At 41.8% G+C, this 16,745-nt stretch overlaps 2 protein-coding genes across 5 annotated transcripts; both read right to left on the bottom strand.

The window, feature by feature from the left end:
- Positions 1-57: 57 nt before the first annotated feature.
- On the bottom strand, positions 58-3,072 carry LOC130426256 (uncharacterized). 3 transcript variants are annotated; one of them, XM_056752935.1, is made up of 4 exons: positions 2,973-3,072; positions 2,136-2,448; positions 1,618-1,990; positions 58-1,525 (listed from the first exon to the last, which is right to left on the bottom strand). In XM_056752935.1, exon 4 carries the CDS (start codon positions 1,431-1,433, stop codon positions 294-296), a length of 1,140 nt encoding a protein of 379 aa, XP_056608913.1. In that variant the 5' UTR covers positions 1,434-1,525; positions 1,618-1,990; positions 2,136-2,448; positions 2,973-3,072; the 3' UTR covers positions 58-293. The 3 variants fall into 3 exon arrangements, with proteins under 3 accessions (XP_056608913.1, XP_056608919.1, XP_056608929.1); XM_056752941.1 differs by lacking the exon at positions 2,973-3,072 and having other exon boundaries at positions 2,136-2,465; XM_056752951.1 differs by lacking the exons at positions 2,136-2,448; positions 2,973-3,072 and having other exon boundaries at positions 1,618-2,121.
- A 968-nt stretch (positions 3,073-4,040) lies between these two features.
- On the bottom strand, positions 4,041-8,908 carry LOC130426242 (uncharacterized). 2 transcript variants are annotated; one of them, XM_056752915.1, is made up of 8 exons: positions 8,776-8,908; positions 8,525-8,653; positions 8,110-8,446; positions 7,104-7,728; positions 6,724-6,912; positions 6,469-6,516; positions 5,650-6,116; positions 4,041-5,512 (listed from the first exon to the last, which is right to left on the bottom strand). In XM_056752915.1, the coding sequence occupies exons 2-8, from the start codon at positions 8,548-8,550 to the stop codon at positions 4,397-4,399; spliced, it is 2,808 nt and encodes a 935-aa protein (XP_056608893.1). In that variant the 5' UTR covers positions 8,551-8,653; positions 8,776-8,908; the 3' UTR covers positions 4,041-4,396. The 2 variants fall into 2 exon arrangements, with proteins under 2 accessions (XP_056608893.1, XP_056608901.1); XM_056752923.1 differs by lacking the exon at positions 6,469-6,516.
- Between the last annotated feature and the right edge of the window lie 7,837 nt (positions 8,909-16,745).

Genomic DNA, 16,745 nt, shown 5'->3' with positions numbered 1-16,745 from the left:
CAATGTTGGGTTACATATAACATGAAATATAATATATGAAATATTAGGGACGTTTAATAAAATATAACTGGAATTAAATAAAATGCCATATTCAAGACAAGCATCACAGTTACATCAAGTATAAAAAAGTGACATTAGACAATATAGGCAATATATACAATATCCTATATATTGTTGATTTTAAAAATGAAACAGCAGATCCACATATAAACTTTGTAAAATGAACAATAGTCGATATTATATATATAACAATAAAAACGGTGTTTCTATCTCACAACAGCAAAACAAAAACTTCACTTTTGTGAGTCCACAACTGTGGTAAAGTGTTCATAGCTGGTGAACACTCTCTTGTCCAATTGTTTGGAGGTCGACATCATTTTCGAGGGACAATTTTTTTTTAAATATTTTTCGTGTCCCTGAGTGGGTTGTTGGCAAAGCGTACAAACAGGCAAGTTATGTACACGTGACAGTTTAACTCCAACTTGAGTAGGACTGTCTGTGCTTTTTCTTTTGTACACTGTAGCTCTGGACCAGACTGAGGGGGTGTCAACACTCTGTGGTGTTTCGGTGGGGCCAGAAGACACCGTCAAGGGTGTGGTGCTGGTTGACGTGGCCGGAATCACTTGTGTAGGAGCAGTAGATGAAGTGATACTCGGTGGAGGTCTGAAGACGGTAGACATAGCTGGCATTACCCGGGACGAGGTTTTAGGAGCTGACATTACCATGTCTGATTGTTCTTTTAAGACCTTGGTCCCTGCCTTGCTGGGAATGTGTTCATACACAATTTGTTGATAGACAGGTGGAGGGAGAACCGACGGTTGATGTGGTGCTGGAGGTAAGTCTTTTGAGGAGACAGACGCAGTCTTTGATATTGTGGCTGATGGCATTCTTGTTGACTGTAGATTGATGCAGGTGTGGACTTCTTTGAAGGTGTGGAGGAGGACTTCTTTGGAGGCGTGGATGTGGCTGCGCATAATGCTGAGGCTGCGGATGATGGTAAGGCTGTGGATGATGCTGGGGCTGCAGATGATGCTGTGGCTGCGGATGATGCTGAGGCTGCTGGGGCTGCAGATGATGCTGTGGCTGCAGATGATGCTGAGGCTGCCGGGGCTGCGGATGATGCTGAGGCTGCTGGGGATGCGGATGATGCTGAGGCTGCTGGGGCTGCGGATGATGCTGAGGCTGCTGGGGCTGCGGATGATGCTGAGGCTGCCGGGGCTGTGGATGATGCTGAGGCTGCTGGGGATGCGGATGATGCTGAGGCTGCAGATGATGCTGTGGCTGCAGATGATGCTGAGGCTGCCGGGGCTGCGGATGATGTTGAGGCTGCTGGGGATGCGGATGATGCTGAGGCTGCTGGGGCTGCAGATGATGCTGTGGCTGCAGATGATGCTGAGGCTGCGAATGATGCTGAGGCTGCTGATGCTGCGCATGATGCTGTGGAAGCCATAAGCTCAGATTTGATCACCTCCAACAAGTGGGTATCATCCAGCCATGAGGGGTCACTGATTGAAGTGCTTGACTTCTGTTTTATAAATAAATTAAAAAGTGGGCTTTATGTTCTGAAAACATTCATTCAATGTTGCGGGAATATGGTTTGTGATTCAGATAACTTACTTGTGTCTTCTTGTCATAAATGTATTTTCTAAATCTTTTCATCTGCACACTGGTGATGTGTGTTATAGGTGTATTTAGCCACCGGCTAACAGAGCTGTATGCCATCTGTATTGTTTCCCTCTGACTCGTACCAAAATCACCAGGCCTGTCCTTCTGTGCAGAATACTGGCTGTAGAGCTCCCACATCTCCTGGAAGCTATGGCTCTAAAGCCCTTTCTGTCCATAAACACATCGGTGGATGTTGGCTTCCAGGGCGATTGAAACTTCTGGAAAGCTCTCTGCATACTCTGTCAGGTGGTCTTTTATCCACTGATTTTGTGCTTGCCTCTTTCCAACTTTTTTAGAGAGTTCTTCTCTGTGCTTGTCGATCAAACTGCAATTACAAAATTATTTAAAAGATAGTAGCCTACACAGCGATAACAACCATATACTTCTGTCAATAGACTGAGATACTATTTACTATCGACTACTTTTTTGAAATTATGATTTCTGTTAAACCTTAAATAGAAGACGCTTACTACTTCATGTAGCCCACATCATTTGACACAAGCCAGTGAAATGGTGCGTTGAGATACTGGCCAAAGGGTAGCACCATCTTGCCCAGACACTGCTGTCGTGATGGTGCTCTTATCCCTTCAGCACGTAGTGCTCTTTCAGCATGGGCCAGTGCAGTGGAATCATTGAGCAGCTGAGGAGGGGGAAGAGGAAAACTCATTCTCCTGTTTCTGCAGTCACGGGCCCCATTTGTCGCCACCAATAAGGCCTGCTGACAACCCTCTGGAGCAGTGGGGTTTTGAAGACGTATGACTGGCCTCGCCATATCAAGGTGCACTGAAATAAAAACACAATTTTTAAGATGAAAATAGTGCACTGATAATAATAATAACACATAACACTAAGATTTTTTTTGTCACCGGTCAATTAACAATGTGTTCCCTTTCAGCCATAGTAAAGCCCCACAAACATCATCACTAGTAATGTTCATGTGCAAAGATAAATTACAGGTATAATCACTGTGATCTATTGTATGGACACAAAAGCAATGCAAGTCAGTGTCTGTAAACAACATTCTTCAAAATATCTTCTTTTGGGTCTTGTAGAAGACTGAAAGTCCCTTTCAAGTAATGTCACATAGTTTCACATGTAAGCACGATTCATACTATATAAATCTTCTTTAACACGGTTTAATAAATCATAACGTTACTTCGGTAGTGCAGGAACATTTAAGTTAAAGTTGGCAACATGTTAACATTGGTTACAGAACGTAAAAAACTGACCTTTACATGATTTATTCAGAAGTACTACTAGTAGTAGTAGGAGGACTACAAAAAGTGATAGTATTTAGAATATCTTACATTTTCATTTGAGAAATCTGGTCGCCTAAACATCGCATATTAAATGTAGAGTATGTAACATCAATCAATCTTAATGTTATCAAAGATAACTAAACCACAAAGTTGTAAGTAATAATAAAATATATCTATAAATAAGATGCTAGCGCTCTTCTTTGACAACATGTGTTGAGGGATCCGAGGCCTGTGATTGGTAGTCTACAATCGCGAACTACAACTTGATTGGTAGTCTACAGTCAAAGTCGCCAATCGGAGCAGCGCATCTTCTCCGTGCCCTGATTGGTGGTCTACGGTCGATGCCGGCATTCACGATTGGTAGTCTACGTTCAGAGTCTACGGTGACTGTAGACTCTCGACCAATGAAATATCCTAAATGTCTACAGTCATCGTAGACTTTGCACGACCGGCGTGTTACTATTATTATTGTTGTTTTTTTGTGTTTCCAGATGTTACGGTCACTCCCAGTCATTCCGAGCTACGTCAACTTCATCAATGAACAGTATCAAGTGTCATGTCCTTCAATGTAATATGATAAATGAAAACTATTGAGCCATGCAAATGATGTATTAGTGCTATATTGTTTTTATAATTTAAGAATCATGCTGTTTATGTCTTTTCTTTACCCTTTTGCAACAACATTTGAATTAATTAATTAATTTGAAACATTTATGTGTATACTGATACATGCATTCGATTTTTCACATCAATAAACTGTCTTTTTATCAGCTGAATATTTATGTCCTTTCTTCAATTCAATCTCATTATATTCAATAAAAATCATTATGAAGAGAAAGACAATGTTATGTCGTCACTTATAATTAGTGATTTCTTTTTATATGTAATTTATGTGTAAATAACACACATGTTAATAGTCGGATACATTATTGTTAACGTACATTATTAGTTCATTTAGTTACTTACAATAAGAAATATTAAATAAGCATATTGGATATACAATAAATAAAAAACTGTTTTTAGAAAGAATCAACCTAGAGTGCTGTATTATTCAGTCCCGTTGAAGTATAAATGTTTTTTATTAAACTTACATGAAATATATATAACAATGGCAACAACGTTGGGTTACATTTAACACAAAATATAATATAATATGAAATATAAGGTAAGGTTAGGTAGATAAAATATAACTGGAATGAAATAAAATGCAATATTCAAGACAAGCATCACAGTTACATCAAGTATAAAATAGTTAAGTGATATAGAAAAATATATTAAAGGCAATATATACAATATCCTATATATTGTTGCTTTTAAAAATGGGTTAAAAGATACAGCAGATACACACATAAACTTTATATAATTAAAAATAGTGAGTAAAAAGTGCGGTTACGTGAAATAAAAACGCTATTCCTATCTCACAAAGGCAAAACAAAATTCACTTTAGTGAGTCCACAACTGTGGTAAAGTGTTCATAGCTGTCGAACACTCTGTTGTCCAATCCTAAGGAGGTCGACATCATTTTCACAGGACAAAAAGTCTTTTTTTTTATATTTTTTGTGTCCCTGAGTGGGTTGGTGGCAAAGCGTACAAACAGGCAAGTTATGTACACGTGACAGTTTGACTCCAACTTGAGTAGGATTGTCTGTGCTTTTCCTTTTGTACACTGTAGCTCTGGACCAGGCTGAGGGGGTGTCAATACTCTGTGGTGTGTCAGTGGGGCCAGAAGACACTGTCAAGGGTGTGGTGCTGGTGGACGTAGCCGGAATCTCTTGTGTAGGAGCAGTGGATGAAGTGTTTCTTGGTGGAGGTCTGAAGACGGTAGACATGGCTGGCATTACCCGGGACGAGGTTTTAGGAGCTGTCATTACCATGTCTGATCGTTCTTTTAAGACCTTGGTCCCTGCCTTGCTGGGAATGTGTTCATACACAATCTGTTGATATACAGGTGGAGGGAGAACCGACGGTTGATGTGGTGCTGGAGGTAAGTCTTTTGAGGAGACAGACGTAATCTTTGATATTGAGGCCGATGGCATTCTTGTTGACTGCAGGTTGATGAGCCTCTCTTGACGACGGATGAAATCCCTCACCGTCTTGTTGTTAATTTTTGGTAGAGGAATACCGACTTTACTCAGCACTGGATCCTCCACCAATATGCAGTGCTGAATTCTCTCATAGGCTTTCAGGATGGATGTATTTTCTGGGCTTGCTTTGGATTTTTGAGGTAAGCCCAGCCAAAGAAGTTTGACCAGTGTGTACATTAGCCGGTTTTGCTGAGCGCTGATGTCCTGCTGAGCCGGTGCGTACCGCTTGGCCATCTTGACACGCTGAATCACAGCAGCATCAGCAAGATCGTCCCTCTTTGTGCGGCAATACAAGGTGTTACCCCAGTGTGTTCTGTAAAGCTGATGAAACTTCTGTGGTTGCTTGTCATGTTCCATTACATCGTGCCATGCGGCGACGAGCCTGTTCCTTTGCTCTGTCATCAGGCTCAGCTTATTCTCAGTCTTGCCAATCTCCACAAGCAGAGAACAGAAGTTTTCCAGCTGGTGGAATCCAGGCAGCGGGTTGGGGCTACAGGCATCCTCCTGTTGAAAAGTAGAACAATCCCATGTTAAGATCAATTTTTTGCATCAATTGGCTTTGTAAAAACTCAGTTTACACTCAGACTAAAAAGATTGTAAAAATGCTACTGATTCATTCGAGTGAATAGAAAATGACTCACAAAGGCCGGAGGGTAAGCAGTGGTGGTTTCCTCCATGGTAAGGTTTATGTGGGCCGGGTCAGTAGTCATCCTGTCCTGGTCTGCCTCTGGGTCGCTCTGGTAGGCCTCGTCATCCTCATTGGGGTCAAGCTCGTCTGGCTGAACCACTTCCTCCTCTGGACTGGGACCATCCTTTGAGAGGTCACTGAGGGAGAAGGCAACAGATTCACCTGTGCTTTGGCTAAAGAGGTACTCCAAACCAAGCAGCTCATTTGATGTCACAGCAGCAGGGGCTTGGAAATTCTTCTCCACGGTTTCTCCAAACAGCTGCTGGCAGCGGGTGTTAAGGCGCTCGATCAGAGGTGCAGAGTAGGATCTTAGTTTTCTGCCTTTCCCACCAAACACAGCATCAGAGCTGCGGTCTGAGTTCCACCGAGCGATTCCACTAATCAGGTAAACTTGATATGGACGTGCAGCACAGTGGGGACCTTGAACCGACAGAAAAAGGCATTAAAATCATGATATGACCATACATGTTAAGGATGACTCGAAGCAGTGTTTATTTGCAGCAGGATATAAAGTAAGTACACTACAAAAAAATCAACGGATGGCACAGCAGGTGAGTATGTCAGGTGAGTATGATGCAGTTCAGCAGGCACAGATAAAGAACTATTGAGCAGGAAAGCATGAAAGGGAGAAAGGCAGAGCAGAGCAGATAATCTGACCAGAAGCTGGGTAATGAGTAGTCCAGTAATGATTAGAGCAGGCGCAGTGGTTATCCAAGAGAGGTAAGTACATTTAATAACTGGTAAGGTTCTAATAAACGTTCGGTTCACAAACTCATTTGAAGATTTCTTTCCAGGAACGAGGAGCGATCGATCTGAGAGTCTGTTTGGGTGATCAGACAATCAATGAGTGTGTAGCCTTGGTGTGTCCATGACAATCATGAGTAAGTGCTATCACAGCATTTATGTTTCATAAAATCAGACAAGAATTTGAAGGCTCCAAAATGCACATTTACAATTGGGGGGCATCACATATAAGAGGTAAGGACAGAATATCTGACAACATCTTGCACATTTGTATTACTTTTACCTGGTATCATGTGAGGCAGTGTTTTGTGGAATCCTTCCAGGCTGTTGCTTCCACGGAGACATTTGAAATAAGGAAGGTCCACCCCGTTGATGTTGGTGCTATGAGCCACTCTGTACATGCTCATCTCTGGAGGATCCTGAATGCACTCTAGGTGTCGTTGCTGGCCTTCCCATACACCGTCTATTGCTTCTGTAAAAAATAATAATGAATATTCAATGAGATATTCATGAGATGGTAGACATGTGTAAGCAGCACATGATTAATATACTGTTTATTTACATGACACGCTCACAGCACAGTATGCAGTGCAACAATATATAGATAATAAAGTGTACATGTACCGTTTATGCGCTTTTATATTTTTGCATCAAATGATTTACCTGCCGATTTGAAGAGGCTGACTCCACTCTCGTCTAGCCCAGCAGGACCTTTGAGCTCATCTATGGCTATCTGGACAAGCCGGAAGGTCTCCTGAGCCCCAAGTGTGACTCTGCGAACGTGGTGCTTCAGCTGTTCCCTGGATACATAAAGTCGCATCATGTCTTCATCAGCCACGGTGTGAAAAACTGTCGGGTCCTTCGCTCTAACAGCTTTGATGAGCAGCTCCAAGTCTGTGCGGTTGTAGGCCAGCACCGCTCCTGCTAGGGCAGACTTGAACACAGCGTACTTGGAGTGGCTGTCTGTACGAATGGCTGCATCAAAGCGATGTATCCAGTGGAAGATGTCCAAACGCACCACCATACCATTCTCAACCCACGTCTGGAATAAGCTCTCCACAGCGCTCGGGCCTTGTGCCCGACAACACCCGCGGTCAATGTACAAGATGTTGGGCACAGGTTGATTGGCCTGGTGGAAGCGGTCCATTACTCCCTGACACATTGGCTTCAGACACCGAGTGGACTCTTCACAGGTAAGAACAAATGAGACAATCTGCGAATGCTCATTGCCTATGCTGGTAAACCACTCCGCCGTGCCTTTACCCTCCCCAGACAGCTTCTTCACCACCTGCAAGATACGAGATACTCGCTACGTAAATAAACTTGTATTCACTTGTATTTTTAATCAATTTTATTGCTGATTTATTGTTTCTTAAAATCGAAAGTATTTGCGATCTTAAATCATTTGCATTTTAAAGATACGTCTTATTTCTTTTTGTGAATCATTTTATGTAAAGCACGTTGAGAGGCCCTTGTGTATGAAATGTGCTATATAATTAAAATTGCTTGCCTTGCCTTCAAAACAGTGAACACACCAAAAATGTAATTCTTTCTGTATCTATCTTTGTGTTTTACAGAGGAAAGTTAGTCATTCAGATTTGGACAAATGTGATGGTGAGTAAATAATGAAAGAAATATTCTAAACTATATTGTGTACTGCTGGATGTACCTTTTTAGTGGAGTCCATCTTTAGCACTTTGCCAAAAGTGGAGAGAATCTGGTTCCTGTAGTCCTGTACGTTGCTGGCCTCCGCCAGAAGGAAAGCATGGCGAAGCAGGCGAGCCGAGGGAAGCTCTCTTTGAGGAGGTGGAGCCTCAAACGTGTGTCCTAAGGCTGACACGATTCCCCCAGGCTTCAGGAGAGTCATGAGGAGTGTGGTGTAAAGGTCTTTCCTGTGGAGATACTCCTCAACATGATTCTCCTGAATTTGTCGCCACACTTTAACCATGGTGTTCCCTTCGGTCCGGTCCCTCAAAAGCCGCACCACATTTTTGTCCACACCACGCCTGTAAAGTGTGATTTTTAGTATGGCAATTAATTCCAGGCACGTTAGTTGCGTTTACGCCACTCTCCAGTGTACTCACTTGTCTGTCAGAATAGCAGGAAACATGGCTTGGTGAGCCTCACTGAGTTGACAAAGAATGGCAGAATCCGCAGCACAGGACCTCTGTTATTATAAAGTACCAGCCGGAAACGTCACACACGTGACGAACCTGCAATAAAAAAAAATCTGGCAATATTGTTTTCTTTGATCTGTGTATTTTCGTAATAACAATTCATTTAATTGTTGTATTCCAACTGTAATAATAAATATCTAATTAACAACATGTAATACCTTGGTATGGTAGCCTGATTTGTTGAGGTACACGTTCATACTTTGACCCACACATTCTTCTCCTCGAGGACACTTCAGTGAGTATTTCCAAACTCCAACAGGCCGCCACACAAATACGTTACGCCGAAAGAAGAGATGTGGAGTTGGCACAGTACCACAGATGTAGCCTGGAGGTTCTGGAGGGTAAAACCACATGCGGTCTGATTTTAGTACTCGCCGCCTCTTCAATACCCCAGCATTGTCACGGTACACCTGAATGGGCCCAAAGAGTCCTCGCTCTGTGTCATCCTTCACCCAGGAAAGATCAGCTGGTGGGATGCCATTGGGATTTTCCCACAGTCGCACCCAGCCCTCCAGCTCGACCTGAAACATGTAAAACAGAAAACATAATTACATAACAATACACGCGTATCATCACTCCAACTATTCCAATTTATGTATAATACATTTGTGCATGTAAATATTACGCACAGGGGAGTTACTACTGGGTTCTACTGGGACCGTGGCTGTGGATGACTTCTTTGATGAAGGTGTGGACTTCTTTGAAGGTGTGGAGGAGGACTCCTTTGAAGATGTGGATGTGCCTGTGCATAATGCTAAGGCTACTGATGATGGTGAGGCTGCAGATGAAGCTGAGGCTGCAGATGAAGCTGGGGCTGCGGATGATGCTGGGGCTGCGGATGATGCTGGGGCTGCGGATGATGCTGGGGCTGCGGATGATGCTGGGGCTTTGGATGATGCTGGGGCTTTGGATGATGCTGGGGCTTTGGATGATGCTGAGGCTTTGGATGATGCTGAGGCTTTGGATGATGCTGAGGCTTTGGATGATGCTGAGGCTTTGGATGAGGCTGTGGATGATGCTGAGGCTTTGGATAATGCTAAGGCTGCTGGGGCTGCAGATGATGCTGAGGCTTTGAATGGAGCTGTGGATGATGCTGAGGCTTTGGATAATGCTGAGGCTGCTGGGGCTGCAGATGATGCTGAGGCTGCGCATGATGCTGTGGAAGCCATTGGCTCAGATTTGATCACCTCCAACAAGTGGGTATCATCCAGCCATAAGGGGTCACTGATTGAAGAGCTTGACTTCTGTATTATAAATAAAGTAAATAGTGGGCTTTATGTTCTGAAAACATTCATTCAATGTTGCGGGAATATGGTTTGTGATTCAGATAACTTACTTGAGTCTTCTTGTCATAAATGTATTTTCTAAATCTCTTCATCTGCACACTGGTGATGTGTGTTATAGGTGTATTTAGCCAGCGGCTAACAGAGCTGTATGCCTTCTGTATTGTTTCCCTCTGACTCGTACCAAAATCATCTGGCCTGTCCTTCTGTGCAGAATACTGGCTGTAGAGCTCCCACATCTCCTGGAAGCTATGGCTCTCAAACCCCTTCTGTCCGTAAACACATCGGTGGATGTTGGCTTCCAGAGCGATTGAAACTTCTGGAAAGCTCTCTGCATACTCTGCCAGGTGGTCTTTTATCCAATCATTTTGTGCTTGCCCCTTTCCAACTTTTTTAGAGAGTTCTTCTCTGTGCTTGTCCATCAAGCTGCAATTAAAAAATAATTTAAAAGATAGTAGCCTACACAGCGATAACAACCACATACTTCTGTCAATAGACTGAGAGAGTATTTGCTATTGAATTCTTTTGAAAATTATGATTTCTGTTAATCCTTAAAAAGAAGACGCTTACTACTTCATGTAGCCCACATCATTTGACACAAGCCAGTGAAATGGTGCGTTAAGATACTGGCCGAAGGGTAGCACCATCTTCCCCAGACACTGCTGTCGTGATGGTGTTCTTATCCCTTCAGAACGTAGTTCTCTTTCCGCATGGGCCAGTGCAGTGGAATCACAGAGCAGCTGAGGAGGGGGAAGAGGAAAACTCATTCTCCTGTTTCTGCAGTCACGGGCCTCATTTGTTGCCACCAATAAGGCCTGCTGACGACCCTCTGGAGCAGTGGGGTTTTGAAGACGTATGACTGGCCTCGCCATATCAAGGTGAACTGAAATAAAAACACAATTTTCAAGATGACAATAATGCACTGATAATAACCAGCCAATTAACAATGTGTTCCCTTTCAGCCATAGTAAAGCCTTACACACATCATCACTAGTAATATTCATGTGCAAAGATAAATTACAGGTATAATCACTGTGATCTATTGTATGGACAAAAAAGCAATGCAACTGAGTGTCTGTTAGCAACATTCTTCAAAATATCTTCTTTTGTGTCTTGTAGAAGACTGAAAGTCCATTTACAGTAATTTCACATGTAAGCATGATTCATACTTTTTAAATCGTCTTCAACTTAAATATTCCTGCACTACCGAAGTAACGTTATGATTTATTAAAGCGTGTTCAAGTTGGCAACAGGTTAACATTGGTTACAGAACGTAAAAACCTGACCTTTACATGATTTATTTCGAAGTAATACAAGTAGTAGTAGGAGGGCTACAAAAAGTGATAGTATTTGGAATATCCTACATTTTTATTTGAGAAATCTGGTCGCCTAAACATCGCAAATTCAATGTCCAGTATGTAACATCAATCAAAATGTGACGCGAAGTGGAAAATGAACAGATATTGACTTACCTTTTTCTTACTTTCGCTTGAAATCTTCTTAATATTATGCACATCAAAGAAATGTAACCAAAAAGTTGTAAATAAATAATAATAAAATAAAGTTGTTAATAAGATGCTAGCGCTCTTCTTTGACAACATGTGTTGAAGGATCTGAGGCCTGTGATTGGTAGTCTACACTCGCGAACTACAACTTGATTGGTAGTCTACAGTCAGAGTCTCCAATCGGAGCAGCGCATCTTCTCCGTGCCCTGATTGGTGGTCTACGGTCGATGACGGCATTCCGATTGGTAGTCTACGGTCATAGTCTACGGTGACTGTAGACTCTCGACCAATGAAATACCCTAAATGTCTACGGTCACCGTAGACTTTGCACGACCGTAGAAACAACTCCTGCGGGAACACAGCCGGAGTGCAATGCTCATTGTAGACTTTCGCGGCCTCTTATTGGCCGAGAGTCTACAGTGTCTACAGTCGACGTAGACTCCAGACCAATCAGACGGCAGAACCGTCTACGGTTCGGACCGTAGTCTTCAGACGGCCAATAAGGTGCGCTTCAAAGCGCTAGTGATAATGAGCGACAGAGACGGAGATTAACATTGACATCTGACAGATTCCCAGCCAATCTCATGCCGTATTTGTCTAAAGTCCAGGTTAAGATTTGCACGTCATACGGTCCCATCGCGCGGGACGAAGTCAGCACTGCCGGAGTGCAATGCTCACTGTAGACTGTAGACTTTAGCCGCCTTTCATTGGCCGAGAGTCTACATTGTCTAAAGTCGACTTAGAGTCTAGACCAATCAGACGGCCGAAACCTCTACAGTTCGGACCGTAGACGTCTGACGGCCAATCAGGTGCGCTTCAAAGGAGAACGGTGAGTCTGCAGACCTGGAGCATGCAGTTTTACGCCCCAGGCAGTTTTACGCCCTATGCAGTTTTATGACCCTGTTGTTCCTTATTTCTCCAGTAGGGTATCGGTGTTCATTATGAACCACCAGCACAGACCTAACAGATAACTTCGTCGTCTATCACGAGTTAGAGGTATGGTAAATAATCGTTTTTGTTACTAAGAAATGGCCCAACATGCATATTTTTTGTTATGAATTAATTTAAACATCTTAATATATATATATATATATATATATATAATATAGATATGTGTGTGTAATTTAAACTCAAAGACAATACTATAAATACTTATTGGCGACCAGGTCAATGTTGGATCAACCTTAGCTAACCACGTGTATGCCAACTCGATATCTCTTACTCATTTTCATATTTATTTTCTTTATAATTTATTCTCATTTTATCTCTGTAGTCAATGCGAGATGCCCTTTCCTGGTAAGATATTCTTCTGACCAGGGAAGTGCACAGGGGGGTTGCTCAGGTTGCCCGGGCAACTGCCCATATGCCCTTCTCGACTCACGTTGCCCTTCCGAGGTGGAAAAAAATAAAAAAATAAATCGTACAATGGATGCAGAATTTCACGTAGGCCTAGATAAAAAAACAACGCAAAGCCTCATTCACTTCAATATCGGGCACCAAAAATGAAAGTCAGTAGGGGAAGGGCTGTTTACATGGCTGCAGCGCTGCATAACACCGGCACCTGAGCTGACCCTGAATGAGCGGTCCTAGAAGGAGAGTGTTGCGGTTGTCGGGTGAGACGACTCAACGTTGTCAGAAAAGGTGAGTTTGAGATGTATAACAAACGAACGATCATCATCATCAAGTTTTATGAAATTAATTAAAATCTTCATAAATCCACGTTGAGTTTGTCACGTTTAGCCAAAATAATAAGAAGATATAGGCTACTATTTTTTTGCTGATAGTTAGTTTCTCAGATTTCGTTTTAGCAAGAAGAATGAATGATGGAAGTAATGCATCACATTAATTGTTTTATTCAAAAAGATTAAATGCCTAAATGCTACCACTATTTTGGGTATTGTTTGAAGCCAAGATGCCCACTGAAAAGAGGCGGATTCAGGAGAGAAAATATAGGGAGGCAGCAAAGAGCAGCACATCTATACGACGGCGTTTTAGTACCACGTAAAAAAAAAAGATTTCGAGAATAAAGTCGAAATGTTACGAGAATAAAGTTGAAATGTTACGAGATCTGGTTGCATCAATTTTATAAAATCCACAATCCTTAAGGGATTATTAAGATTTCCTGTGGTAAGAGCATTGCGTTAACAACGCAAGGTTGTGGGTTCGATCCCAGGGGATTGCAAATACCTATGTAAAATGTATAGGATAAAGCAATGTAAGTCGCTTTGGATAAAAGCGTCTGCCAAATGCCTAAATGTAAATGTAAATGTTATAAAAATGTGAACTAAAGAGGTTTTAAAAATGACTGCTGGTGTTTGCAAGGCCTTCGGAACTAACTCACTGGTTCAGAAGACGTGCTTAAACACAACTTAAACTCTTAAAATACAACATTCACGTAAACAAAATACGTTTAACGACGAGTTTATTCTCGTATCATTTCGACTTTAATCCCGTAACATTTCGACCTTATTCTCGAAATCTTTTTTTTTTACGTGGCACTAAAATGCCGTCGTAGCACATCACTGCAGGGTTGGCTGTGAAAAGGCAACCAGCAGGTGAGACAGAGACTTTGCACTGTGATAAAGATGACATGACACTGCGTAGGCGAATTGATTAATTAATCAGATTTTTTCTCAGTCCCTCATATAGCCCGGGAGTTTATTTTCAGTTTTTTGGGGGGGGTGCCCTTTTTTCAGGTCAGAGCAACTGCCCCTCAAAATTCCTGTGCACGTCACTGCTTCTGACCCTGTTAACTTGCATTATATATTATATATAAAGCATTTCAGTTTAGCTGCACACGCATTCAAGTTTTTTTTAAATAAAAAAATCAATAATTGAGCACCAACAACCACAAACATGTTCAAACTCAAATTGAAAACATAAGTCCCATCTTGATTTGTTAAATAGATTATCCAATTATCTATCGTACATACAATATACTTCTTTGATATTTTCCATTGGATATTTAAACTTAATCATCTGGATTCAAATGTATGTTCACCTAATGTGGGTTTTATCACGTTAGTGTTTGTAAGTGCTCAGTTAATATTGTATCTTGTTTTCGTAATACATAGTAGTTGTTGGCTGGCTAATTAGGCCTATTATGTTGTGATATTATTGATCTCATTTGTAATAATACTTGGCAATAATTTTTTTTTAAATGATCATGCAGTTGTACTGTCTTGTTATTTCAAATAGAAAAATAAATCTCTATAAACTTGTATGAATCATACAGCAGGGGCGTAAAACTGCATACTACCCCTACTGGAGAAATAAGGAACTCCCTGGGGCGCAAAACTGAATGCTCCAGGTCTGCAGACTCCCCATATAGCTTCAAAGCGCCAGTAATAATGAGCGACAGAGTCGAAGATGCGCTTTATTAGAGCATCGAGTTCGTATTAACATTGACATCTTGTCAATCATTTATTTTTGTTAATTCGCGACTTGTGGATATCACCGTCTGATTGGTCTAGAGTCTACGTCGACTGTAGACACTGTAGACTCTCGGCCAATGAGAGGCCGCGAAAGTCTACAGTGAGCATTGCACTCCGGCTGTTTCGCAGAAGTCAGCACAGCCGAAGTGCAATGCTCGCTGTAGACTGTAGACTTTCGTGGTCTCTCATTGGCTGAGAGTCTACAGTCTCTACAGTAACTGTAGACTCTAGACGAATCAGACGGCCGGAAAGTCTACAGTTCGGACTGTAGACTTCTTACGGCCAATCGGGTGCGATTTCAAAGCGCCAGTGATAATGATCGACAGAGACGGAGATGCGCTTTATTAGAGCATCGATTTCCTATTAGCATTGACATCTTGTAAATAATTTAGTTTTGCTAATTCGCGATTTGTTAACATAACGCTATCCTGATTTGCTACAGTTTCTGCCAGATGTTCGTCGGAGACGACCTGTCATTCACAGCGTTCGGGGTAAGAGTGATTTATCTTAATATATACACTAAATTAAGAAGTAGAGACATAACTTGCATTTGTTTTATTGACGAATAAAGCTTAAGACTGTCCTTCCATATGTTGCCACGTTAAACCGTAAACCATGGGTATTGTTTTAAGGCTTACCTAAGATCAACATTCCATTCCATTTAGGAAGTAAAGACCTTTAAAACATTAGTAAGTGTGATAAAGGGGAAAAGATTATTGAACACACTAAAACAAATGTATTTAATAATAAGATAAACCTTTGTTTGTGGACATGTTTAACTTCATCATGACCTCATCTATTAGTCGTGCTAAGAGAAACCCCCTGTTTCTTACAGGTGTGTTTAACATGGATCCATTGCTGCCCACCCTGAACGTTTTAGACACAAGTGTGCCTCAAAATAGGCAAACATGCCTTCTTAAAGCTTCAAAGGAGGCCAAGTCACTGGCATCTCGCAACACATGCTACGACAGGAGCACAGTGCCGGATAAAAAGACGGCTTGTCATGAAGGTCATATCTTGGCACTAAAGCTGATCATGTATTTCCACCCTATGTTTACACTGCCTGTCATTGTGCTTGTCATTAACATCATTGTAAATTCTACGTCTTCAGCTATAAAGAGATGTAAGCCCATCACCTCGACTCCATCAGAGGCGCAGTACCTTGGTCAGCTTAATCTGACCTTTGGCAAATACAACGGTCAAAGCTTTAAATGGCTGGTGGAGAATGATGTTGGGTACATTAAGTAGTAAGTCGGTTGATGGCAGTAAACAAAACCAACACGTTCAAGATTTGTTTCCAACCGTCGTCCCTTGATAAAAATTTTGTATTTATTCACTGCGTGTAATGAACTTTGATAATTAGTCATCAATTTGTGTAATTTTAGTATCCTAGATCTCCACATAAAAGAATGCCGACATCCTGACAAAAAACCGAGCCATGGCAGCTGGGTGAAGGATCTTCTCCTTAGGTATGTGCAGCTGTTTCCACAGGTCTCCTGCCACCTCAAGATAAATCTGGACGGGGCCATTTATGTGCAGGGCCGCTTTAGATCGTTCACGTATTTGGAGATGTGGCAGTGGTACAGCCTGCACAAGAGCCTTCAAGCTGTACCACATGCTGGGACCGCCCAAGAGAGGAAAATGGCACAGGAGGCAAACATCTCTGCTCTGCTTATTTAAAGTTAATAATTGTGATAATTGAGGACCTTATGCGGTCTGTTTTTCTAAATATTGGAATGTCTAAAATGTTTATTATTTATACAATGTGTACATCTTAAATTTTGTCTAATCTTTAATCTCATACATCCCTCATTAACAAAATTCATGATCAATTCAAAGACAATGATTGACAATGATACATTTACAAATTGTTCACTTCTATGGCAACTATAATTGAAAAACTGAC

This window comes from Triplophysa dalaica, chromosome 1, assembly GCF_015846415.1.
Source record: "Triplophysa dalaica isolate WHDGS20190420 chromosome 1, ASM1584641v1, whole genome shotgun sequence".
Lineage (NCBI taxonomy): Eukaryota > Metazoa > Chordata > Actinopteri > Cypriniformes > Nemacheilidae > Triplophysa > Triplophysa dalaica.
This window is presented reverse-complemented; position numbering and strand designations above follow the sequence as displayed.

Coding starts and splice junctions, on each gene's coding strand:
- LOC130426256 (XM_056752935.1), bottom strand. CDS start 1,433: ATGCGCAGCATCAGCAGCCTCAGCATCATTCGCAGCCTCAGCATCATC.
- LOC130426242 (XM_056752915.1), bottom strand. CDS start 8,550: ATGTTTCCTGCTATTCTGACAGACAA. Junction 6,913..7,103: donor CAGCCTCTTCAAATCGGCAG/GTAAATCATTTG, acceptor TATTTTTTACAG/AAGCAATAGACGGTGTATGG. Junction 6,117..6,468: donor GGAAAGAAATCTTCAAATGA/GTTTGTGAACCG, acceptor TGTCGGTTCAAG/GTCCCCACTGTGCTGCACGT.